This window comes from Moschus berezovskii, chromosome 5 (genome assembly GCF_049115385.1).
Source record: "Moschus berezovskii isolate FMDL1 chromosome 5, NW_MosBer_1.0, whole genome shotgun sequence".
Lineage (NCBI taxonomy): Eukaryota > Metazoa > Chordata > Mammalia > Artiodactyla > Moschidae > Moschus > Moschus berezovskii.
Window position 1 is genome coordinate 30,925,631 of NC_142464.1, and position 24,435 is coordinate 30,950,065.

The following is a 24,435-nucleotide window of genomic DNA, read 5'->3' on the forward strand; positions in this document are numbered from 1 at the left end:
AAATGTTGCATGTTTGATTACACTTGATCAGATCCCATAGATCTGGATGTTATAGGAAATATGCTCTTGATGATTTTATAACAGATGCTTCTCTTTTCTTTCTCTCTCTCTGGCAGTTACCCGGCTGTATGTGAATTCTTGCAGCACAATAACTTGTTATCTATCCTCCGAGCTCATGAAGCCCAAGATGCAGGGTGAGCTGTCTTGTGGGTTTATGAAAACCATGCATTGCTTTGTCATTCCTTCATGTGTTTGGCTGTGGAGGTTCCCTTTGCCAAACTCTCTCGCTGAAGAATTAGATCTAAAAATTGCCTTCTGGTGTCACAGATATGGCAGGATCCAGAGGAATAAGTGGTTGCCCTGTGCTGTAAAGTCTGCTTTTAAGTGCTCTGCTAGCTGTTTAGGAGCCCCTGGTGGCTCAGACAGAAAAGAGTCTGCCTGCAGTGTGGGAGACCTGGGTTTGATCCCTGTGTCGGGAAGATCCTCTAGAGAAGGAAATGGCAACCCACTCCAGTATTCTTGCCTGGAGAATCCCATGGACATGGGAATCGCAACACGACTGAGAGTCTTCACTTTATGAACAGGTAGAATTTTCAACTGGCTGTTTTAAGCACAGTGAGGCCACCTCTTCCTATTTCTTTCAGTTCTTGCTCTTACTTTTATCCTCTAAGTGAGTAAATTACCAGCTACTTCTCAGTCTCTGTCAGCCACGTTGGTCTGAATTACACATTAGTATTTAACAGAGATTGCATTGTTGTGCTCTTGTTTAAAGAATATCATTCCTGATGCCTGTAAAGTTTTAAAGGGCAAAAACAGAGACTTCAAATGATGGGGAAACTCCTATATTCTAACTCACAAATACATAACATGATTTTGTAATGGCTGGTAAATTTTTAAAACAAACAGATTGTAAGGACATAGAAATTTTAAAAATATCAGATATGCACTCTGATGGTACATTAAATCTACATCTTGGATACAGGTATGGGGGAAATAAGCATAATTAACTTTAGGATTTGAAGTCCAATAGCCTTCCCAATAAGCTCCACTGAAAGGTACTGTTTTGCCTTAAATGCTTAAACTCATTCCTTCGTATTCTAAATTTTCTGAAAAGTAAGAACATTTATTTTTATAACCTGTGTACCAAAATCAGAAATTTAGATGCCAGCATTCTGAAGTAAACCCAAGCCTGTGAAGGTTTTGAATTAAGGCAGATCTTAAATTTTTTTCAAAATTAGCTTTTCTCAAGCATCAATCAACAAGTATGAAATGATCCAATATTGTACACTCAGTGCTCTTGTAGCTGATATTTGCAGAAATCTATTGATATACCCAGTCAGTCAAGTCCTCAAATAATCTTTTTCACTTTGGGGGCAATGGTGCCACCATTGTTTTTTGGTTGACTGTCCCAACTAAACATGCCCATAGAATGTTTATCTTAATCCCACAATAGACCTGAAATCCATCTGCTTATTTGAAAATAGGTTAAGTGCGTCAGTTAAAATCAACAAATATATTTGTTTAAAATGAGCAGTTGATTGATTCACTAGAAAAAATTGAGGTTACATCATCCAGATTCTTTGTTTTTATTTGTTGTTAAGTAAGCACAGTCAGACACAATTTATAAAGTCAGGACACTAGGATTAAGAGTGCCACCATCTTTTACATTCTGATTTTCTGCCAACAAAACTCAGTTCCGTAAGCAGAAAAAATATTTTGAGGCCATTCCGAAAGATTTTTAAGAGGGTATTGTCTCCTGGGAAAAGTAGTATCAAAATATTTGTAAAATTAGAAATTTTAAGGTGATTATTTATCTATCTAAAGATACTGTTTGAGGCCCATTTAGAACTCAGCTAAATTAGGCATGATTAGGCTGCCCGAAATTACTGACACAGAATAACCAAAGAATGATAAAATTTTGTTTTGCACTTTAGGAATTTTTCTAAACTGATATTCCTAAAATATATCACATAGAAGTCATGAGATACCTTTTCACCTTGATGGAAAAGAACCAAATCTCCTGTATTTTTTGATTATTTGAGGACTAGAGTCTTATTTTTGTCTCAGTGGGAGAAAAACAACTGGATTGTTGATTTATTTCCAAAGATCTTGAAGATGTTTCATTACTGATTGATTAAATGTTTATATGCTGAGATTATAATCTGTGACCTGCAGATACCAGGAGAGACTGGTAATAAATAAAATTCTAAAACAGAAGCAATTTCAGCTTGTAAAACCCATATATTTAACCAGATGTTCTTTAAAAAGCAGATTAGCCTAGGCATAATGGATTTATATTGCCATAATAGAATATTATAGATAAATAGAATAATCAACTTGGTAATTAGTGGTAAAGTTTATGTATTACTCTGCTCATTTAGTCTTTTTATGTTAAAAATATTGGCATGGAAAACATGGTAGGTCAGATATGTATGTGCAAAAAGTGTGGCCTCTGTCCTCTCTATTCAGCATATAGAAATGAATTATGATTTTTCACTGAATTCCACCCTCCCTGGGTCTACTAACCTTAGAAAAGACCTATTTGGAAATTGTACATATGACTCTGTGTTTTCATTGTCACCCTGAAATGAATTGAAATCTCTGTGTAACAGAATTTAGTGAGAAAATTTTGTTTAATGTTGCACAAATGAATTCTCTTTGAATGATAAAACTTTAATTTTCTATTTCTAAATCTATAATGTGATATATTTTTCATACTTAGCCTTGTTTTTTGACTTGCATTTAATTGTTTTTAGGTACCGCATGTACAGGAAAAGCCAAACAACAGGCTTCCCTTCTCTCATTACAATTTTTTCAGCACCAAATTACTTAGATGTATACAATAACAAAGGTGAGTGTTTTCAAATCCCTCTTGGATAATGTGTGCTGTAACTCTTAAGTTCTTTTTCGGTTTGGTTTTAATTAAGCATTTTTAGTCATTCTTTTTCTCCTTTCTTTTTCGTTTATTGTCTGATACAAATGTTGTGATTATCTTCAGAGTTCCAGGTTCAGTTGGTCAGAAGTGAGGTCCAGGCACTGGTACTTTTTAATTGTTCTCTAGGAGACTCTAAGGTATAGGAGGGTTGACAGCTACTGCTGTGATAGGTATAGGCTTTCAAAGAAAGAACAACTGAAAAGTAATCCAAAATCATGCTTCTTAAGAAGGATAGGGATTTAAATAAGAATGGTGGGGATGCCACACATAAAGGTTTGAGAAAAATAAGCAAAAAGAAACTACAGCTTGAAATCCAAATTCAAATTTTGTCTGAGACCCTACCACTAATCAGATCTTGTGCTAGGTAAGTATATTACTTTTAAATACTTACTTAAATGTCATTTCTTCTTAAAAATTTGAATTAAACTTTAAATATCATTTCCCCCGCAGAGTAAGTCTCTATGGTAATTGCCTTGCCCAAGATCACTCGGTCAGGTAGTGATGAACCTGAACAGGATGACAGAGGAGCCTGGAGGGCTACAGTCCGTGGAATCGCGAGAGTCAGACAGGACTGAACAACTGAACACCAACAGCAGAGAGTCAAACACTTAAGTCCAATCAGCAAGGGATGATTTTTCTAGAATGGTCAGAGAGGGCCTTGTTTAAGATAAAATACAATCTGAACGTGGAAGAATGGTTAGCGTTTGATTAGAAAGAGGAAAAAATAAAGTCAAAGCCACTGTTTTTGCAACTGGTTTCTTTTTCAGCAGCAAACCCTTTGTTTTCCAAACAAAATCTCAATCTTGAAGCCTGTTATATAAAATCAGTAAGAAGTAGTCCCCTTTGATTAGAAAAGCCTTCTTCATCTTCTACCAAAAATTCCCTTGTAGTACATGCAAAATTCTCATGTAGTATATGTACATGTAGTACATGTAGAAATGCAAGAACTCATTAGGTTGTCCTCATGACCCACTGTGATCACGTTATTTACCAAAAGTATATAAAATATGAACACTTATGTTTGTATTGTTTTATAGCATTAAGCATTTTTTGTTTCTGTTACATCTAGTGAAGACAGTGCCCAAATGAATAATTTTCTTGACAGAGTTTGATTACTAGGTAGCATGTACTGTACTTACAAGCTTTTTAAAAATTAAATAAAAAAAAAAAAACTCAAAATGGGGTGGGGGGACGGGGAGGAAGGAGAGAAAGAAAGAAAACTGGGATTTTGCTCCATGGAAACAGACCTAGCCTTATTCCATTCATCAGAATGCTAAGCAGTGCAGTGTTGCCTGAGACCAATAGCGATTTCTCAAATAAGATATGCATTGCTTCTTTGTGTATGGTTCTGATTTAACAAGGTAGAAACTTAAAAAACAATAGACATCAGGGCATTGCTGTCTTTGAGGTTCTGTGGTTCTTTCGCTTTTGCCTTTGGGGCAGACCACAATCTCCCAGGGAGGGGATAGAAGCATTTCATTTTGGGAACCTTTTCATAAAAGAAAAAAAGTCTCCTGAGAGAAAAAGATAAACTGATAGGAAGAAGAAAGATATATTCTTCAGTTTGAGCACAGTTTCAAAAGACTTTTGTGTAAAATCTCTAAAGTACTTTCAAGCTATTATGCTAACACTGTGTACAGTATGTGGGAGTGGGAGTTAGTTATTCACTGTTGAAGGAGGATTTGAATAAAGTAAATGTTAACGAGAATTTTAAAAGGCAGTGCAGTAAAACTGGGCTGCAAGCACCTTCGGAACACAATCAGTAAAAAGAAATAATGGTGAAGAATTTCTGAGTTAACCGTTTGATTCTTAGAAACACATGACCATAAAGGCCTCTGTAATTATAACCTCATAGTTTTGATTTGATTTTTAAAACTCTTGCGAATTAAGGCAGCAGTAATAGCTCTCTGGAAAAATGAAAGAATAAGAAAAAATAACTTTATTCTGCTATCTCTTTTTTTGACTGAAGTATAGTTGATTTACAGTGTCATGTTAAAGTATACAGCAAAATGATTCAGTTATACATATGCATTTTTTTCTTTTTCAGACTCTTTGCCCTTATAGATTATTATAATATACTGAATAGAGTTCCCTGTGCTATACAATAGGTCCCTGTTGGTTATCCTATATGTATTAGTGTGTATCTGTTAATCCCCTTCTCCTAATTGATCCCTTCCCTCCTGCCCTCTTTGGTAACCATAAGTTTGTTTTCTATCTCTGTGAGTCTATTCTGTCTAAAAACTGATAATAATCCTATGATCAGCCTTATGATTAAATGTCCAATAGTTCTTATTAGTAGTTCACACTTGCCTGCAGTTAAAACGGCTTTCAGGACTCAGTGAGAACTGTACACGTCCCATCCCCTACTTCATTCCATGGCCCACTTCAGTCCATCCCACTCCTATCTTTTCCGGTCTGCATTAACACAGGCGAACAGCTCGCCCGTCTTCCTTCTTTGGTTTCCTCGTCCTGACAAGCCCTGCTTACTCCTGCAAGATGCCAGGGCCAAAGATGTAGCTCTGAATCACAGCTTTGGCATCAAACAACTAACTCATCTAGATTTATTGACAAATGGTGACATCTCTGTAAAAGGAGAAAAAAATTTCTTTTGTGAATAGTAGATGAAATTACTTTGAAACAGAACATTGTGCACTATTAAGATATTATCATCACTGAATATTTTATGTTGCGCTAACAATGCCACATGTCTGTGTGGAATTTCCCCGTGGCTGGCAGCATACTCCTCTTCAGCTTCATAGTTACAATTTTACTTTATGGGTCAATCTACCTTAATGCCTATCTCTCTGCTTCCCTCTGTGTGAACCCTTTACTTTAGCCAAATTGTCCTGCTCATTGTCCTGAACAACTTTCAGCTTTTCTGTTCACATTTTTTTCCCACCCACTTCTTTCCATATCTATCTAGAATACTTGTCTTGCTCTTCTCTTCCCATCAAAATGGGCTATACCCCCTCCAGTCTTTCTGCTGGTTGGTCTTCTCTTCACACCTGCAGTACCAATCATTTGCCCTTGTATTTAGCATTTACTTTTGTTTCTTGTTACCTTTTCCATGCATTCCTGTAAATTCCCAATCATATTATAATTAGTTTGAATCAGAGGCTTTTTGATACACATTATAAAGTCAAATAGCATGCCTTATGCATGGTACACAGCCAATATGTGCATTGATCAAAACATTTTCTTTCTGGGAACTAATAGCAAGATAGTGCCCAAAAGTATCCTATCAGTATTGACCCTCAGAGCTTTATCTCTCTTTAAATTACTGCTGTAACCAGTGCTGATATCCTTTCTCAGTTGGAGTTAAACATGCGCAGAGCACTTAGCACCTTTGGATTGTTTTTCTCCTGTGAAGATGTTGCTCTAAGAGAAAAGCGATTTCACAGTTATCCAGGTACACAGAAGAAAAAAGCAGTAATGGTGTGTAGCTACTGCTCCTCCCCCTCTTTCTCCTCCTCATTCTTTTTTTTCTTTTTCAAACTAATTTTCCACCACATGGAAATGACTTCAATCTCATCCACATGCAACAAACCTTTATTGAGAATTCACTGTATACCAACTACTATGCCTGGTACTAGGAATATAAAATAAACAACACACACTTAGTCCTTTCTCTAGTGGGGTTTATAATCTAGTAGTGTGATAGATGTTCAATAAGGAATTTCACCAGTAATTATGTAAGTATATATACAAAATCCTACAAAGAAAAGAGTGGTATGCATGGAGAGTGGAAATTAGCTGGTGGCAACCAAAAAAAGCTTAACTGAGAAAGTGACACATAAGCAATCTTAGAGTGAAATCTTTCAGTGTTAAAAAGTACAGTGGCAGATGTGAATTCTGCTTTAAACAATTCAGTTTAGCTGAAAACTGTAATAAATCTCTTTTAAAAAGTGTTTTTTAAACCTTTATGTCTCTGGTGATTATACCTGTGCTTCAGAAATATCAAAATTGTAGTAGATTCCCATGTAGTGCCAGTTCTGTATAGTTCACACGAGTTTTCATATGGGTGAGTAAGTGGCTCGATGGGTAGATATATGCCATGAAAGAGTTAGTCGCTCAGTCATGTCTGGCTTTTTGTGACCCCATGGACTGTAGCCCACCAGGCTCCTCTGTCCATGGACTTCTTCAGGCAAGAATACAGGAATGGGTAGCCATTCTCTTCTCCAGGGGATCTTCCTAGCCCAGGTATCAAACTTTGGACTCATACATAGCAGGCTGATTCTTTACCATCGGAGCCACCAGGGAAGCCCTGGATATATACTATAGACGTATAGATATATAGACCAGGGGCACACAGCTCAGTTCTAAGAAAAACTACTGACAGTAAAATAAGGTAGTTAAGTAAAAAGCCTCTTGATGAAAGTAAAGAAGAGAGTGAAAAAGTTGGCTTAAAGCTCAACATTCAGAAAACTAAGATCATGGCATCTGGTCCCATCACTTCATGGGAAATAGATGGACAAAAAGTGGAAACAGTGTCAGACTTTATTTTCCTGGGCTCCAAAATCACTGCAGATGGTGATTGCAGCCATAAAATTAAAAGATGTTTACTCCTTGGAAGGAAAGTTATGACCAACCTAGACAGCATATTAAAAAGCAGAGACATTGCCAGAGACATTGTTGGACTTTGCCAACAAAGGTCCGTCTAGTCAAGGCTATGGTTTTTCCAGTGGTCATGTATGGATGTGAGAGTTGGACTGTGAAGAAAGCTGAGCGCCGAAGAATTGATGCTTTTGAACTATGATGTTGGAGAAGACTCTTGAGAGTCCCTTGGACTGCAAGGAGATCCAGCCAGTTCATCTCAGTCCTGGGTGTTCATTGGAAGGACTGATGCTGAAGCTGAAATCCAATACTTTGGTCACATCATGCAAAGAGTTGACTCATTGGAAAAGATCCTGATGCTGGGAGGAATTTGGGGCAGGAGGAGAAGGGGATGACAGAGGATGAGATGGCTGGACCGACTCAATGGACATGAGTTTGGGTAAACTCTGGGAGTTGGTGATGAACAGGGAGGCCTGGCGTGCTGTGATTCATGGGGTCGCAAAGAGTCGGACACGACTGAGCGGCTGAACTGAACTGAAGTAACATTTATTAAATAAAATATATTTTGGATTTGAGAGGAAAATCTAAATGTTTACATAACTAATGTAGTATCAAGACCAAAGATTAAAATGACAACCAGGAAAAAAGTCAATTCAGTGTTAAAGTAACTGAAGGAAGAGGATGGACAAGAAAAGCATTGTCCACTAGAATTTTGAGAGGTGTTTTTTTTTTTTTTTGCAAAAGTCTACCCTTTTTAATAGAAAAAAAGTATTATAATGTTTGAAACTTGAAATTTGACAGCTTGATAGAATTGCTTAACGAAATGTATTATAGTCTTACCAAAGCTTGCAATTTCAACATCCTTGAATATTTTCCAATCAAAAAGTAGACAGGGGCTTCAGGAAGGACAAGCATTTGTAAATTAAAAGATAATGTATACTTGGCAGCAAGATATCATTATACGAGAGGCTTGAATTGCTAGTGTATTGAACCCAGGTAGGCATCTGATTGGCAGTCATGATTTGAATTCCAAGAGCAGAGGCAGCATATCTGATGCCAACTTGCCTTGCAGCTCTCCCAGCACGGGCTCTCAGTCCTCAGGGACCCACCAGCATCACACGGTGACCTTGCCAGGCCTGAGAAGCCTTTCCCCGCTGCACCACAGTCCTTTCACACTAGAAACTTTTCTCACCATTCAGGAGTAACTTCCACAAGCAGAGATAGCTGGTACCCGCCTATTTCAGGAGTCAAATAAGAACCAGCTAGATTCGATCGTTATCCTGAGTGGAAGAGGGAGATGGGCAGGCGTTTTTGGAAGGCAGTAGAGTCATTGTCCAGGCAACCTGAGTAGCACCTCTGCTCTTTCTCTATGCCCTGTTTAAAAGCTTCAGTTCAGTTCAGTTCAGTTGAGTTGCTCAGTTGTGTCCAACTCTTTGCGACCCCATGAATCACAGCATGTTAAAAGCTTAGTTCCCTGCAAAGACCCTCCACATTTTATAACAAGGGACCATTTCTGTAGTCTGAGGCCTTCCTTAAGCATGGGCATGACCTTCAGCCTTGACTAAACATTTTGAAACATTGTGAAGTGTTTGCAACCACAGCCATAACTGTGATCCCAAGTTGCCTTACAAATTGGATAAAATTAATCTAGAGACTTTGTCCAATGGCAATAGTTTTCACAGCCTTTACTTTATTCCTGCAATCATCTCAAATCTAAAGGTTTTCTAAATTGGCCTTGAGCAACTGTTTAGCCAGTTCACTTATTTCAATATAGAAAATGTAAATACATATTCATGGTAGCATTTTCTTATTTGGTACTTGCTAACAAATGCTAGAGCAAAACAATAAGATACACTCCCACCAAAAGTATTCATTTCTTTGTTTATTTGATAAACATGAATATTTGCAGAATTGCACACACCAAGAAGATAACTTCTTAATAATGGCTATTAAACCTAGCACAGTCCATCAAGAAATAGTATAGAATATAAGAGTCTATGAAGGAACAAAGCAGAAACCATGAACAAAGCTATTAGTATTAGCTTCCTTTACTATCAGTGTGAGATGGTAAAAAAGAAATTTAGGTAGACATTTAAAGGTCAAGAGAACTTGAAGTTAGAAGATTTTGATTGGTTTTCAGAGAAATCATTTCTCCGAGATAAATGGATAAAACTAACCACAGAAAGATTTCAATAGAATGGCCCCTTTACACTGCCTTATATAACCAAGACTTCAATATGTGGAACTGATCTGTGTTGTGATTTTCTATACCTATAGCAATAATAATAACTAATATTATTGAACATATACCATTGCCAGACAGTGATCTACATTTCCATGAATAAATTCATTTAATCTTTCAATGATTCTATGAACTACATTATAATTTTGAGTTCACTGATGAGAAACTGGGACACAGAAGAGTTACCTCCTTTTGCCAAGGTTCTTACAAGCTGGTCAGGGATTAGCTGCTGCTGCTGCTGCTAAGTCACGTCAGTCGTGTCCGACTCTGTGTAACCCCATAGACGGAAGCCCACCAGGCTCCCCCTTCCCTGGGATTCTCCAGGCAAGAACACTGGAGTGGGTTGCCATTTCCTTCTCCAATGTGTGAAAGTGAAAAGTGAAAGTAAAGTTGCTCAGTGGTGTCTGACCCTTAGCGACCCCACGGACTGCAGCCTACCAGTGAGACTGAAATTCAGCAGTCTGACTCCAGGGCCCACAAGTTAACCTCCTTCTGTGCTCTTGTGCATCAGCTTTGTTATGTGAAAGCTTTCCGGGCAGTGTTTGCCCTGATCCTCTATTCAGCTTTCAGCTTATTGTGTTCAAGTGACTGACTATTCTTCAATAAGAAAGAAAAAGCTTTTGAAATGAAGAGTCATTTGTTACCACTTTAAAATTGCATGAGTGTTATACATTCAAGTATATACATTATTAAAAGAATAAAGTTAGAGTATCTTTCATACTATTCTGAAATAAATAATTTCTCCCTTGAAAAGATACCATCCCCACCCCACCCCACCCCCACAAAAGCACTCATGCTTTTGCTTTTGTTTGACTCTGCTGTGAAAGTGTCATTGCCGGAGGCCACTTTCTAAATAGATTAGTTTTAGTCCAGTAGTCACCTTGCTTATATTTAAACATTTAATTAATGGGAAGTGAAAGTGAAGGTGTTAGTGTGTCTGACTCTTTGCAACCCCATGGGCTGTAGCCGCCAGGCTCCTCTGTCCATGTGGTGAAATAGAAAATCAAGATTTAAAATTTAGGAACTACTCTCAGTATATATTTTAATTAAATTGAGCTACATATAATCTATATATCTTTGCGCTAACCAATGACCTGGATTTCTTAACGAACACCACTACAGGATTGTTCATTTCAGCAGTTTTCAACAAAATAAGTATAGGCTTCCCTGGTAGCTCAGGTGGTAAAAAAAATCTGCCTACAGTATGGGAGACCTGGGTTCGATCCCTGGGTCAGGAAGATCCCTTGGAGAAGGAACTGGCAACACACTCCAGTATTCTTGCCTGGAGAATCCCGTGGACAGAGGAGCCTGACAGACTACAGTCCATGAGGTCACAAAGAGTCAGACACGACTGAGCAACTAATGCACACACAACAAAGGATTATATGGCAGTGGGTGAGGTAATCCTCACTTTTGGCCACCTGGCAAGAAGAGCTGACTCACTGGAAAAGACCTTGGAAAGCTGGGAAATGTTGAAGGCAAAGGAGGAGAGAGCTGCAGAGGATAAGATGGGTAGATAGCATCACCAATGGACTCAATGGACATGAACTTGAGCAAACTCTGGGAGGAAGTCGTGAAGGACAGGGGAGCCTGGCGTGTTGCAGTTCATGGGGGGTCACACAGAGTTGGAAATGACTTAGTGACTGAACAACAGTCCTCACTGTTCACAGAGTTCCACCTGTGGACTCAGGTGGCAGCGCTCTGTGAACCCTTATCTGGGGATGCAGACAGGACCTCCAGCGAAGCTGAGTCCTCCGTCCAGATGCACTGTCAGTGCCCTGCTGTCACTCGGACAGGACCCACTAAGGCTTGCATCTTGAGGTGTTATGTTTCCTTTTCTCACAGGTGGTTCGAAGATTATTAACCTGAACTAAAACCAACTACTCTAGAAGTCTAATCGTCAATAAGGCATTTAACAGAAGGACAAACGGGAAACATACATATGTAAAAAGTTAAAGACATGAGTTGATGGATTGTCACTTCCTTTTCATTATCTAGCGATTCTAAACCTTCAGGAGACTCAGTGACTTATTTCCACGAATAAAGTAGATGACAAAAACAAAAGTAGATATCAAGTATATGGGCTTAATATTAACTCAGTTCCAAGGAGTTAATATTAACTAGTTGTCAAGCAACCTAGAACCATTGCAAGCTACAGCTTATGGCTTGACACCAAGTACAAGGTGGAAGAGTGTTCTATAATTGCAGACAGATGCAGATGCAGAAACAGATACAGAGAAGATACAGGTATTAGTTTTCAAAGTACATCTCACAAAGGTACACTTGAACCCTTGTTATATATTTGGAGTGGGTATAAACAATAAGAGCAAGGAGAAGGGGGTGACAGAGGATGAGATGGTTGGATGGCATCATCTCTTCAATGGACGTGAGTTTGAGCAAAATCCGGGAGATGGTGAAGGACAGGGAAGGCTGGTGTGCTGCAGTCCATGGGTTGCACGGAGTCAGACACAACTGAGCCACTGAAAAATAACAACAATGGACACAGTGTTTCCTATGTCCATGCCATCTCCTTCAGTAGTTTAAAGCTTCAGCTAAATCTCTCTCAGTTAGTCAGGGTTGATTAAGTCATATTTTAGCATTGTAATAGTATAGATTAGAAATTAAAGGAATGTTATCAGTTCAAACTGATAGGAGAATCAAAACTGCGAACGACTCCTTCTTATTGACTTAGCACAAAATATTTCATAGTAGCAATTCAAATTCTCTTGATGAAATTGTAATGGTAGAAATGATTCACAGTGTTTGACTGGACTTCAGCTAATTCCAAGGATCAATTTTTGGCTCAAATTCTCTGGATCCTAATGATGTGACACATGAGATAAGAATTGTAAAATGGCAAAGGTATTAAAAATAGCCATTCTGTCCTCCAGGAATTTAAAACTGAGTCATGATACTTTACATTTTTCAGGTGCCAAAGATTTTATCTGATTGTATATATTATGAATGTTAACATATGTTATTAATATTTTATTTGATTTTCATACTCTAAATATGACAGAACAGCTCATAATTATGGGCTTTCCTGGTGGCTCAGGTGGTAAAAGAATCTGCCTGCAATGCAGGAGACTTGAGTTTGATCCCTGCTTTGGGATGATCCCCTGAAGAAGGACATGGCAACCCACTCCAGTATTGTTGCCTGGAGAATCCCCATGGATAGAGGAGCCTGGTGGGTGACAGTCCATGAGGTCGCAGAGAGTTCGACAGGACTGAGCAACTAAGCATGCAGCATAGTGCAACTCAAATAAATAATGAGAAATATTTGCTCACGTTCACATAGTTACTATATGATAGACACAGTATTATTTTTACTCTTAACTATTTTAGACTCGTACAGTTTTGAAACAGAATTCAGCCTCTGAAGTGGCATATTACTTTTTCCCAAAATTCTTTCAAGCATCCTTCAGAATTCCATTCATATGTGGTTGGTTATATTTTTAATATCCTGACAAGTTACATGTTTTATGTTCTAAAGCTTTTCTTTATTTTCTCTTTCTTCACCTATCTTCCTTCTTTCTTTCCTTCTTCTCTTTTTCAATCTTGTCATTTTCTCTGTCTCTTCCCTTAAACTTTTACTGCAACCAACACTGTTGAACATTAACCTTGTGCCAGGTATGGTACAAAGCACAATAAAAGAAAACAAAGAAGATCTATGCCCTCTTCATCCCTTCTGTCATCTAACTTCCACTTACTTTACTCAAAACTTTGTACTTGAATAGTACTTGATTCACAATTTACCAGTGCAGGGTTAAGAAGGAAAATGCATAACACACATACAGTCATTCAGTGACACACAGACATAACCATAAGATTGGCTCAGACAATTTCGCAGATACATCTAGTACAGTCACCTGCCTTTATGTGAGATAATATCATCTGCATTTTACGTAGGAGACTTGTGACAAAGCTAAAGAAGGTGTTATAGGTGCCATGAAAGAGGCATGTACGGGGTAAGAGGAAGAATAAGAGTTAGACGCAGGCATAAAAGAGTTATATATGCAAAAACACGTGTGTGTGTATTTTGATAAGTACAAAACCATTAGCTCTTAGCTTCAAGATAATTACATATACCTACTATTTGTATCCAGGAATACTAAAATATTTCAAGTTGGTGAAATTCAGTCATTATGTGGAAGTCACTAAGCATTGCCTGTGAGATACCCTATCTTAAGTATTGAATTGAGCGATCTGAGCATTAAATTTCTCAAAAAACACACAGTAAAGATTATTACTATGACAAAATTACCTACAAATTGAACTTGAAGTCCATGTTGATAAATGGCTTGAGTACTTACTTTTACCTGAACTTATGAGCCATACAGTAAGAGTGAGTTATAAGAATAGCCCTTGCTCACGAAATATAACAACCCTCATGAACTGGTAAATTTCCTTTGACCTAAGTCATGCCTTTTACCTGGGTTACTAATAATAGAAAAGGAATCATTTTAAAACAAAATCTGTCAGGCAAGTACAGGACACGGAGAAGAAAAAAAAAAGGAGAACAAGAGTTAGAAATCAGATTTTTAAGTGGAAGGAATCACAGAGATTGTGTTCATAGATGCTATACCATGTAGTGTGATAACTATGCATTTATGTAAATGTACACATATGTCTTCCCAAATTTTTAAATTAAAATTGTCCCCCACCCAAAAGTAATCTTTATGGGAAAATATATATTTGAAAAAGCATACCAACATAATCTTAAAACACCACCAAAGGACATTTTGAGTACATAGTCCTACTTCAAGAATTTTATCCATCAAGCTATCATGCCTCCTTCTACGATGGTAGGACTTTGCCAAAAGAACACACTGATTCTAGTTTTTCTACTAGGGTATCTGCGGGTAGAAGAATTGAAAGGAAAAAACATCCTGAGACGATTATGCCTTTTTTTTTTTTCTTGCTATTTCTGGATGTCTTACAGTGATTCTGGAGTACCCTCATTTGCTTTCCTCTCATCTTTCTTTTTTGTCCTTCTGTCCTGTCTTTTGAAGGGGGAAGTACATGGTCAATTAAAGTTAAAGAGATGAAAAATGTTAGCAGAAGGGTCAAAAGAATAAACTGTATCATTCCTCTTCTGGTGGGCTCTTCTCTTCTCTGCTATTGAACAGCCCTAGTAGTGTGAGAATGCCCGAGGTATGTTGGGAGTATTATAGTTACTAACATGAAGGCTTTCAGAAAAGGAGCTCTGTGTTTCTCTTGAAATCCACTTGGAATGTGTTGGGCCCATGATTTGGTGAGCTAGTCAAATGCATCTTGTTAGCAATATTTTGCTTATTGTCTTCAGTCGCCCACTTGTGCCCCACACTGTAAAATTAATAAATATCTTTACAAATATAGATACATAGTTCAGTTCAGTTCAGTAGCTCAGTCATGTCCGACTCTTTGCGACCCCATGAATCACAGCACGCCAGGCTTCCCTGTCTATCACCAACTCCCAGAGTTCACTCAAACTCATGTCCACTGAGTCGGTGATGCCATCCAACCATCTCATCCTCTGTTGTCCCCTTCTCCTCCTACCTTCAATCTTTCCCATCATCGGGGTCTTTTCTGATGAGTCAGCTTTTCACCTCTAGTGGCTAAAGTATTGTAGCTTCAGCTTCAGCATCAGTCCTTCAATGAATATTCAGGGTTGATTTCCTTTAGGATTGACTACTTTGATCTTGAAGTCCAAAGGACTCACAAGAGTCTTCTTTATCACCACAGTCGAATATTTAGGTAACTTCTCTTAAACTAGAAGCTCTCTTTTGACCTTCTGTTTTTGTCGTTTACTGCCCTGTCATCAGCCTCCCTGGTGATGGCAATTGTAAAGAAGATGCTGAGAAATGTTACCAAGTTTTTGTGAAATACTAGATTTTGTGTCTCATCAAAATTTCAATTTTCGAGTAAAAGAGACCCCTTTAATTTACAGATAGGGATTTGGTCTAGCAAGTTAGTGCATGGTTTGGTGGAGAAAAGACTGAATTAAAATCTAGATGCTGTTTCTCAGGTTTCACTATAATAGAGGGCCTTGTTATATCACTAGATATGATAGAGGTTCAGTGCCCCTTCCTATTCCCAAGTGGGAGCAGTCTCTTTATTACTGATTTTATATCTATCTTCTGCATAAGCAAGATGGGACCAGTTAATCGGATAGCTCTGCTCCCATAATTTTGGTGTCAGAAAAAGAACTGGCAGTCAGGTCTCCAGACCCAAACGGATTAACACTCTTTCTCTTATACCAGATTTCTTCCGCCTGTTCTTCACACCTGCATGTGCAACGGAAGAGCATTTGTTGCCGTGCTGTCTGGTCTGTTCTGAATTATGGTCAGTAACCTAAGGCCCGCATATGTGTCGTCTCCTGTCCCCTGGCCTCTAATACAGTTGTTAAAGGACACAAGGTCATGTATGATTGCCAGAGGAATAAAGGAGTCCCTTGATGATAGACTTCATTCTTTTTTCCTCTGTTTCTCAGACAAGATCTCAGGAGGTGGTCTCAAGTGATTCTTGAAGTACAACCGTTTGTATTATTTATGTGGCTGGTGGAGATAAATGTCTTTCAAGCACTTCAGAAGAGAGCATCCTGTTAGGGCTCCAGTTGAGCTTCGTAATTCCAATGACAGAGGCAGGCGGCAGGGGTAGAGGTGAAAGATGAAACGTTAACTGAATTTTGTGACTGGATATTTGGGACTGTTCTGGTTTAATTTTTTTTATATATTTTTGTGATATATATATTATGCAAAAAATCAGGATTCATAAGTCATTAATGTAAGATTATTCGAGAAGTGTATGTATTTTATATGTGGCTGAAGAGGAGAATACATATTGCTGCATTTGCATTTTTAAATGAAAGCTATTTTTTTTAATATATTGAAAATTAAGGGAAAAGGTTCTATTAATGGCTTTTAGAGTTACTGAGAACATTCATCAATCTTTGCATTAATGATGAGATCTTCGTTCCAGAAGTCTGTTAACATTATTCAGATCTGGAAGAGGTTGTGTAAATTATCTGGAAAAATCCAAGTAGTAAAAAGTAAGGTAACTGAGACACAGAGACATTAAGTGTTCTTGGGTCTTGTGAGTAATTCATGACAGCATTCATCTTTCAGTCTGGGCGCCTAGGCTTCCAGTCCAGTGCTCCCTTTTTTAAATGTGGAAGGAGAATCTGTGCCCAACACTTGGTAGACCTGGAATGATTTATGCAGTTAGGGTGAGAATATTGTGGAATACTGAAAAGATGAGGGACTTCAGATTCAAAACCGAACAGGTTTGCTGCTTCTCATGTGTGACCTTGGGCAAATAACCTCTCTGCTTATTTTGAAAATGTAAATAAGAACCACTTTTTTGAGAGATATTGTGAAGGTATTTGATTATTAAATACCAAATATAGTGCCTGGTATAGAGCAGATGGGCTTCCCAGGTGGCACGAGTGGTAAAGAACCCACCACCAATGCAGGAGACATAAGAGACACGGGTTCACTCCCTGGGTCAGGAAGATCCCCTGGAGGAGGGCATGGCAACCCACTCCAGTGTTCTTGCCTGGAGCACCCCATGGACAGAGGAGCCTGGTGGGCTACAGTCCATGGGGTCACAGCGAGTCAGACAAGACTGAAATGCCCAAGCCCGAGCACAGGAGCACATAGAACAGATGCTTAGAAAATGTAGCCGCTATTAAATGGTATTATTTCTGTTGCTAATAAACAAAAATAAAATCTGTAAACAGTGTCTGCATTATCGGTAGGCACGCAGGTAAATTGTGTTGAGCCAGTGTCAAATGAATAAATGCTTTGTCTCATCAGTGACAAAACAGAACTTCTGCTTTATCTATTGGACAAGCTTTATCCACACTAGTGAATGTGCATCCTATTTCATTTTTCTCAAACGTGTATTTTGGCAAAAAGCTAAAATGTCTTTAATTATGAACATCATATTCAAAGTTAAATTAATATAATAGCTCGGGCTGGAATTCAAATATTGATCACTTAGGAGAGACAGAGGGATATTAGAAAGAGGATGGATTTGGTGTCAGTAAAAGCTGAGTTTGAAGTGGGAGTGAAATCTTCTAGTTCCTTGTTGCATGATCCTGGAAAGTTATTTTACTTCTCAACCTCAGATCCTTAGTCTATAGCATGAGGGCAGTCACATCTGTTTCTCAGATTTGTAATAAGGACTAAATGACATATTATCGAAAGCCTCCCTTTTCTCCTGAGTACTCTTGGTTATAACATGTATTTATTTCTTCCTGCTGCACCACCCTAAGCTAATAAAAAGTGGGGAAAACTTAGAGAAGAAATTACTCTTCAAAAAGACAACTTAGAACCCTAAAAGATTCTTTTGAAGACAGGAGGATCCATTCATGCTAAGAGTATGCAGTATTTAAAAATAGTATAAATATCATTTCCGTGAAACTGGTGCTCAGAGACCAGGCAGCTTAGCTGAAAGGACTTTACCTCTCTCATCTAGCAAAGGCGATGTTGTCATTTGCCATGATTTTTTCATTTTGCATGTTTTTAATACTGTGTGAATGTATCCTTCGGCCAAATGACATATCAAATCAATGATAGGATAATGCAAAGAAGAGTGGGTTTACAGAAGTGTGTGGAGGATTCAGTATTCTATAGGAAGACAGTAACTCAGTGTTGATTATACCATCTGTAATTCTTGTCCCCAAACCATCTGTGATTCTGTTCTCTGAAATCGAGTTGGTCAGCTTGAAATATTATTCAAAGAAAAAACCCTCACTGTTATCAACTATGATTTTTGTTAATGGCAAGCTGCTGAAAACATCCACTTATTGTTCAGCTGCAGTATGGTGTATGTAGTAAGCAATCACAGAAAACTATACATTCTTCCCATACTCTGAACTGATCATCCCCACCAAGATTATATTAGTTCTGAGCCACACTTTAACAGTCGCATTGCTGATGTGACAAGCATCCAGAACAGGATGTGCAGGTTGAGGGAAAGGCTCTAGAAGCTACCTCCTATGAGGAAAGGTCAAAGGGATTAGGAGGAATTTTCTTGAAAAAGATGATGGGGGAAATATCAAGATATGTCCTTAGCTTTTGAGCATCTGTACTAAGAAGATGGTATGTGAAACATTGTTGTTCATTCACTGAGTCATGTCTGGCCCTTTGTCACTCCACAGATTGTAGCATGCCAGGCTCCTCTGTCCTCCACTGTCTCCCAGAGCTTGTTGTAGATTCAGGTCCATTGAGTTGGTGATGCTATCTAACCATCTCATTCTCTGCGGCCTCCTTCTCCTGTTGCCCTCAATTTTTCCCAGCATCAGGGTCTTTTCCAGTGAATAGGCTTTTCACATCAGGTGGCCAAAATACCGGAGCTTCAGCTTCAGCATCAGCCCTTCCAATGAATATTCAGGGTTGATTTCCTTTAGGATTGACTGGTTTGATCTCCTTGCAGTCCAAGGGACTCTTAAGAGTCTTCTCCAGTAACACAGTTCAAAGCATCAATTCTTCAGCACTCAAACATAAGCACTATTAAGTCTGCTGAAGGGTACTTTTCTTTACAGACATAGGGAGACATTGGGCATATACATATATACATAGAATACCTGTATTTAAATTAAATAATAAATGCAAATAGAGCTATAAGTCAAGGGCTTTGGGAATTCAGAGGAAAGACACTCATCAGAAGAAATCAGAAAAGATTTCAAAGAGGGGATAGTGTTCGAGTTGGGCACCAAGGTATGGGAAGAATTTGGAAATTCAGAGGTTCTGAGAAAACATTCGAAGTGAAAGAAAAGTGTGGAGCTATGAAAGCAATGTTATGTTAAAGATATCATCAAGTAGGAAGAAAAGATGTTAGAGCAGACATTGATGCAAAAGCTCAAACCTAGTAAACTTCCAGTAATTTTTCAAAAAAAAAAAGATTTTTAAGGCCTATGTTTATACATTGGAGAAGGAAATGGCAACCCACTCCAGTGTTCTTGCCTGGAGAATCCCAGGGACGGGGGAGCCTGGTGGGCTTCCGTCTATGGGGTCACACAGAGTCGGACACGACTGAAGTGACTTAGCAGCATGTTTATACATAGGAATCACATTCTATAACTAATCTTTCACATATAAAGTCAGCCTAAAAATTTTAAAGTAGTGAAATGATTAACTTTTCCATATTTTAAACCCCAGACAAAGCCATGAAAAGCTCATCTGACATCATCTAGGATCTGTTCAGTAATTTCCGCGAAGATAATGCTACTCATGGGCTCCCTAGGTGGCTCTGTGGTGGTAAGGAATCCGCCTGCAAAGCAGGCGCCGCAGGGGATGCTGGTTCAAATCCTGGGTCAGGAACATCCCCTGGAGCAGGGAATGGCAACCCATTCCAGAATTCACGCCTCGAGAATCCCATGGACAGAGAAGCCTAGCGGGCTACTATCCATAGCATTGCAAAGATTTGGACACAACTGAAAAGCCCAAGCTGGAATCAAGATTGCTGGAAGAAATATCAATAACCTCAGATATGCAGATGACACTAACTTTATGGCAGAAAGTGAAGAGGAACTAAAAAGCCTCTTGATGAAAGTGAAAGAGGAGAGTGAAAAGTTTGGCTTGAAGCTCAACATTCAAAAAACAAAGATCATGGCATCTGGTCCCATAACTTCATGGGAAATGGATGGGGAAAAAGTGGAAACAGTGTCAGACTTTATTTTTGGGGGCTCCAGAATCACTGCAGATGCTGATTGCAGCCATGAAATTAAAAGACGCTTACTCCTTGGAAGGAAAGTTATGACCAACCTAGATAGCATATTAAAAAGCAGAGACATTACTTTGCCAACCAAGGTCCGTCTAGTCAAGGCAATGGTTTTTCCTGTGGTCATGTATGGATGTGAGAGTTGGACTGTGAAGAAAGCTGATCGCCGAAGAATTGATGCTTTTGAACTGTGGTGCTGGAGAAGACTCTTGAGAGTCCCTTGGACTGCGAGGAGATCCAACCAGTCCATTCTAAAGGAGATCAATCCTGGGTCTTCATTGGACGGACTGATGCTAAAGCTAAAACTGCAATACTTTGGCCACCTCATGTGACGAGTTGACTCACTGGAAAAGACTCTGATGCTAGGAGGGATTGGAGGTAGGAGGAGAAGGGGACGACAGAGAATGAGATGGCTGGATGGCATCACCGACTCGATGGACATGAGTTTGAGTGAACTCCGGGAGTTGGTGATGGACATGGAGGCCTGGCGTGCTGTGATTCATGGGGTCGCAAAGAGTCGGACACGACTGAGCGACTGAACTGAACTGAAGTGACTTAGCACGCACACACAAATGCTAATCATGCCATCATAGAAAATCTGAAATATGAGAGTTTTGTTCTTAATGTTTAAAGAAACAGAAGTGTACTTGTTCTGTATTTTTTCAGAAGGGAGAACTAAGATCAGTAAGTAGTAAAGCTTTTGCTTTTTTGAAAGTATTCACAGAGACCTGCTCACGCTGTGTCCTGATTGCTGTAGTTGAGGTTCTGAACCTGGTTAGAAGGGAGATCAGCTGTGCTCTTAGCATCTCTTCAACCATAATATTCCATATGAATATCAATCCAACCTACAGACAAATCAGAGTAAAGCAAGCAGATTTATTTTCCTATTCTTTGTGGATGGTTCATCCTTTTCTGAAGTCAAGGGTAGAGTCAGATTACCAGCATATTATTTAAGGCAGAATTCAATCCAAACATTTTACTTTATTAAATCAAGATTGGAGTCTAATTTAAACTGTTTGTACAACAGTTGTGAGTTCTACTGGGAAAAAAGTGTGGTTTAAAAACAGTAGGAATAAATTCTGTTCAGATATTTGAGATTATTAAATTATATTGCATTAACTTACCTGTGTCACTTTTATTTGTCTCATCCAATATTAAATAAGACCAAAATATTCTTGGCTGCAAAAAAGCTTGATCCAATTCCTGGTGTTTGATTAACTATTTTTTTATATATATTTGCCAAATTATAATGAATTTTCATATATAGCATTCATGTATTTTGCAGTTACATATCACACTGAGTGAAGATTAAATCCATAACTAGTATAAACATTCATGACAGATGAAGCTATTTGTTTTGATATTTTGGAGCTTAAGTCAATTAGTTGAATTTTCTTGATCAACTCAAGCCATGTGTAGAAGCAGAAATATATGCTTGTGAATCTCATTTCCTTCTTTTTATTTTTTTCAGCTGCAGTATTGAAGTATGAGAACAATGTCATGAATATCAGGCAATTCAACTGTTCTCCTCATCCATATTGGCTTCCAAATTTCATGGATGTTTTCACCTGGTCCCTGCCATTTGTTGGGGAAAAAGGTGTGTTGTGGAGTTCTGGGATGTTCTTTTTTGTTCTTTTTTTTTAGATATATTAAAAAAATTTTTTTTTTTTTTTACAATGTGGCATTGGTTTCTGTTACAATAATGCAAATCAGCCATTATTATCATGCATCCCCTCCCTTCCTAGCCTCTCTCCTCTCCCTCATCCCATCCCTCCAGGTCATCACAGGGCCCCAGACTTAGCTCTCTGCTGCACAGCAATCTCACCAGCTATCCGTCTTACACCTGGTAGTGTACATATGCTGATGTTGCATAAAATGATATGAGAAGGATGGAGAAAACTTGTGGCTCTTTTACCATGAAATATTCAGAAAGAAAAACCCTTTGGTCTAAACAATAAAACTCACAAGCTGCACCATAGGAGCAGTGATTTGAAAGTGTCATTGTACATATTATTAGCATGTAATGGATGGAATCAAGGGGGAAATAAAAGAAATGAGAACTGTTAGGATAATTTACATAATCTTATTAGAATAATCCAACTTAAAAAAAGTAACGGATTCGTACGTAGTTTTGACTGGCTTCAAGCTGTAATGGCTACCTTCTCTTCTTACCCCTTTGTATTATAATTCAAAAGTTCTATTTTATTTTGCAAACTATCAGTCAAATTAAAAGGTTTAGATAACCATGCTTTCTTTACATTTCTGATGTTAATAATAATCATTGTATGAAAGTGATTAATGTCTACAATATTTTGAAACACAGCATTTACAATAACAAAAAAAAAACAAAATAGTTCATTTTAATGATGACTTGACAGTAAAGAATTCACCTGCAATGTAGGAGACACAGGTTGGATCCCTGGGTTGGGAAGATCCCCTGGAGGAGGAAATGGTGACCCACTCCAGTATTCTTGCCTGAAAAATCCTATGGACAGAGGAGCCTGCCACCATTGTGGCAAAGAGTTCGACACAACTGAGCAACTGAGTGATGATAAATATAGTGACCATTCGATGAGAAAGATTTATATTTTAAAAGTTGTTTGTTAGCATGCTCCAGTTTTTCAGAAAAATTGGTCTTTTCTTTCTTTCCTTTGGTCTCCCTTTGTTTTTTATATTTTGACCTAAACCACCACAAAAATTTTGAGGAAAAGCCTGCACCCACTGAACTTGAGTTTTCCATTCAGGAGGCATGATGGTGATAGTCTGGATCATTCTCAAGCAAAGTCTTGAGCATCACAGAGAAAGGGAATAGACATTGTAATAAACATAAGAGCTTGAACTTGTTTTAGAAAAATAATGTCCTATGGGGGAATTTTAGAGAAAAGCTGTGCATTTTTCTGAAATATTTGTGTATTTATATTCATACATATATGTAATAATATTAATATATATATAATATTTATTTTCCTACAATCCTTGTTTTTTCTTTAAATATCCTTTAATGATTAAACCCAAGAAGTTATGAATTGTCATCAAAGAAGTCTTCCCCTTCAACACCAAAACAAGTCAAAAGTGAATTTTAAGAGTCAGTAAATTTTAATTTTAATGTTAATAGATAAATGTTCCCGGTACTACTACATGTCACCACTTCCTTGCACCCATCAGATCACAGCATGGACAGAAAAGCACTGAGAATCCTGACAACTATCCTTGAACACCCTTCATGTGGGCTGTTTCCATTAATTATTCAGATTTTTTGAACATCTGTAACAAAAGAATATAGTAATATATATGTGTACATAACTTACTTTTGATAATGACCCTGAAGCTCTGGGTTAATGTTGGCCGCACTGAAGTTTCACTCTTTAACATGTATCTTTAATGCTAGAAGAACATGGATTTAAAAATGAACTCTTGAAGAAATACTGGACAAGCTTCTTTTCACACTCATGATAGAACCCAACCTAACTTTTAAAAATGTTCAACGCAAATAACATGTAACTTAGTATAAAGTGTTGCAGTACTAATTTCTGTTATAATGCTTTTATACAACCCTCTTTTAGTCTATCTACTCAAGTAAATTTCTGATCAGACTTATCTAAGCTTCATTTGTAAAACCTTTTTGAAAATGAAATTTAATGATATATATATATCAATGCATTAATTTTTAAAATTAATATTCTCAAAGCTATCTCAAACATATTAGTTCATCAATTATCAGTTTTTCTTCAACACAAACCACATTTCTATCACTAAACTGAGTTTCTCTGGGGGACTGAAAAAATTTAAAGAGATCCAGCATTCACTTGGTCCCTATGAACCTAATGTTTGTAACCTTGTCTAAATCTAACAGCATCACTGTACAAATAAATAAAAATTAAAAAGCATTTTCTCCTTCATAGATGTATACTATATTCACATCCACATTTTTCTTTTGTCCACTGTCTATTGACTGATACCTGGTCAGTGTTTCCATTAGATTTCATAGGCATGAGCT

At 38.0% G+C, this 24,435-nt stretch overlaps 1 protein-coding gene across 2 annotated transcripts in view; it reads left to right on the top strand.

Moving 5' to 3' along the window:
• The window catches only part of PPP3CA (protein phosphatase 3 catalytic subunit alpha), a 335,331-nt gene that overhangs the window by 281,329 nt on the left and 29,567 nt on the right, over nucleotides 1-24,435 (top strand). For both annotated transcript variants that reach the window (XM_055435143.2, XM_055435142.2), the window contains exons 7-9: nucleotides 117-194; nucleotides 2,757-2,851; nucleotides 21,910-22,035. In XM_055435143.2, coding sequence (XP_055291118.1) covers nucleotides 117-194; nucleotides 2,757-2,851; nucleotides 21,910-22,035 — 299 coding nt within the window. The remainder of the gene's footprint in view (nucleotides 1-116; nucleotides 195-2,756; nucleotides 2,852-21,909; nucleotides 22,036-24,435) is intronic.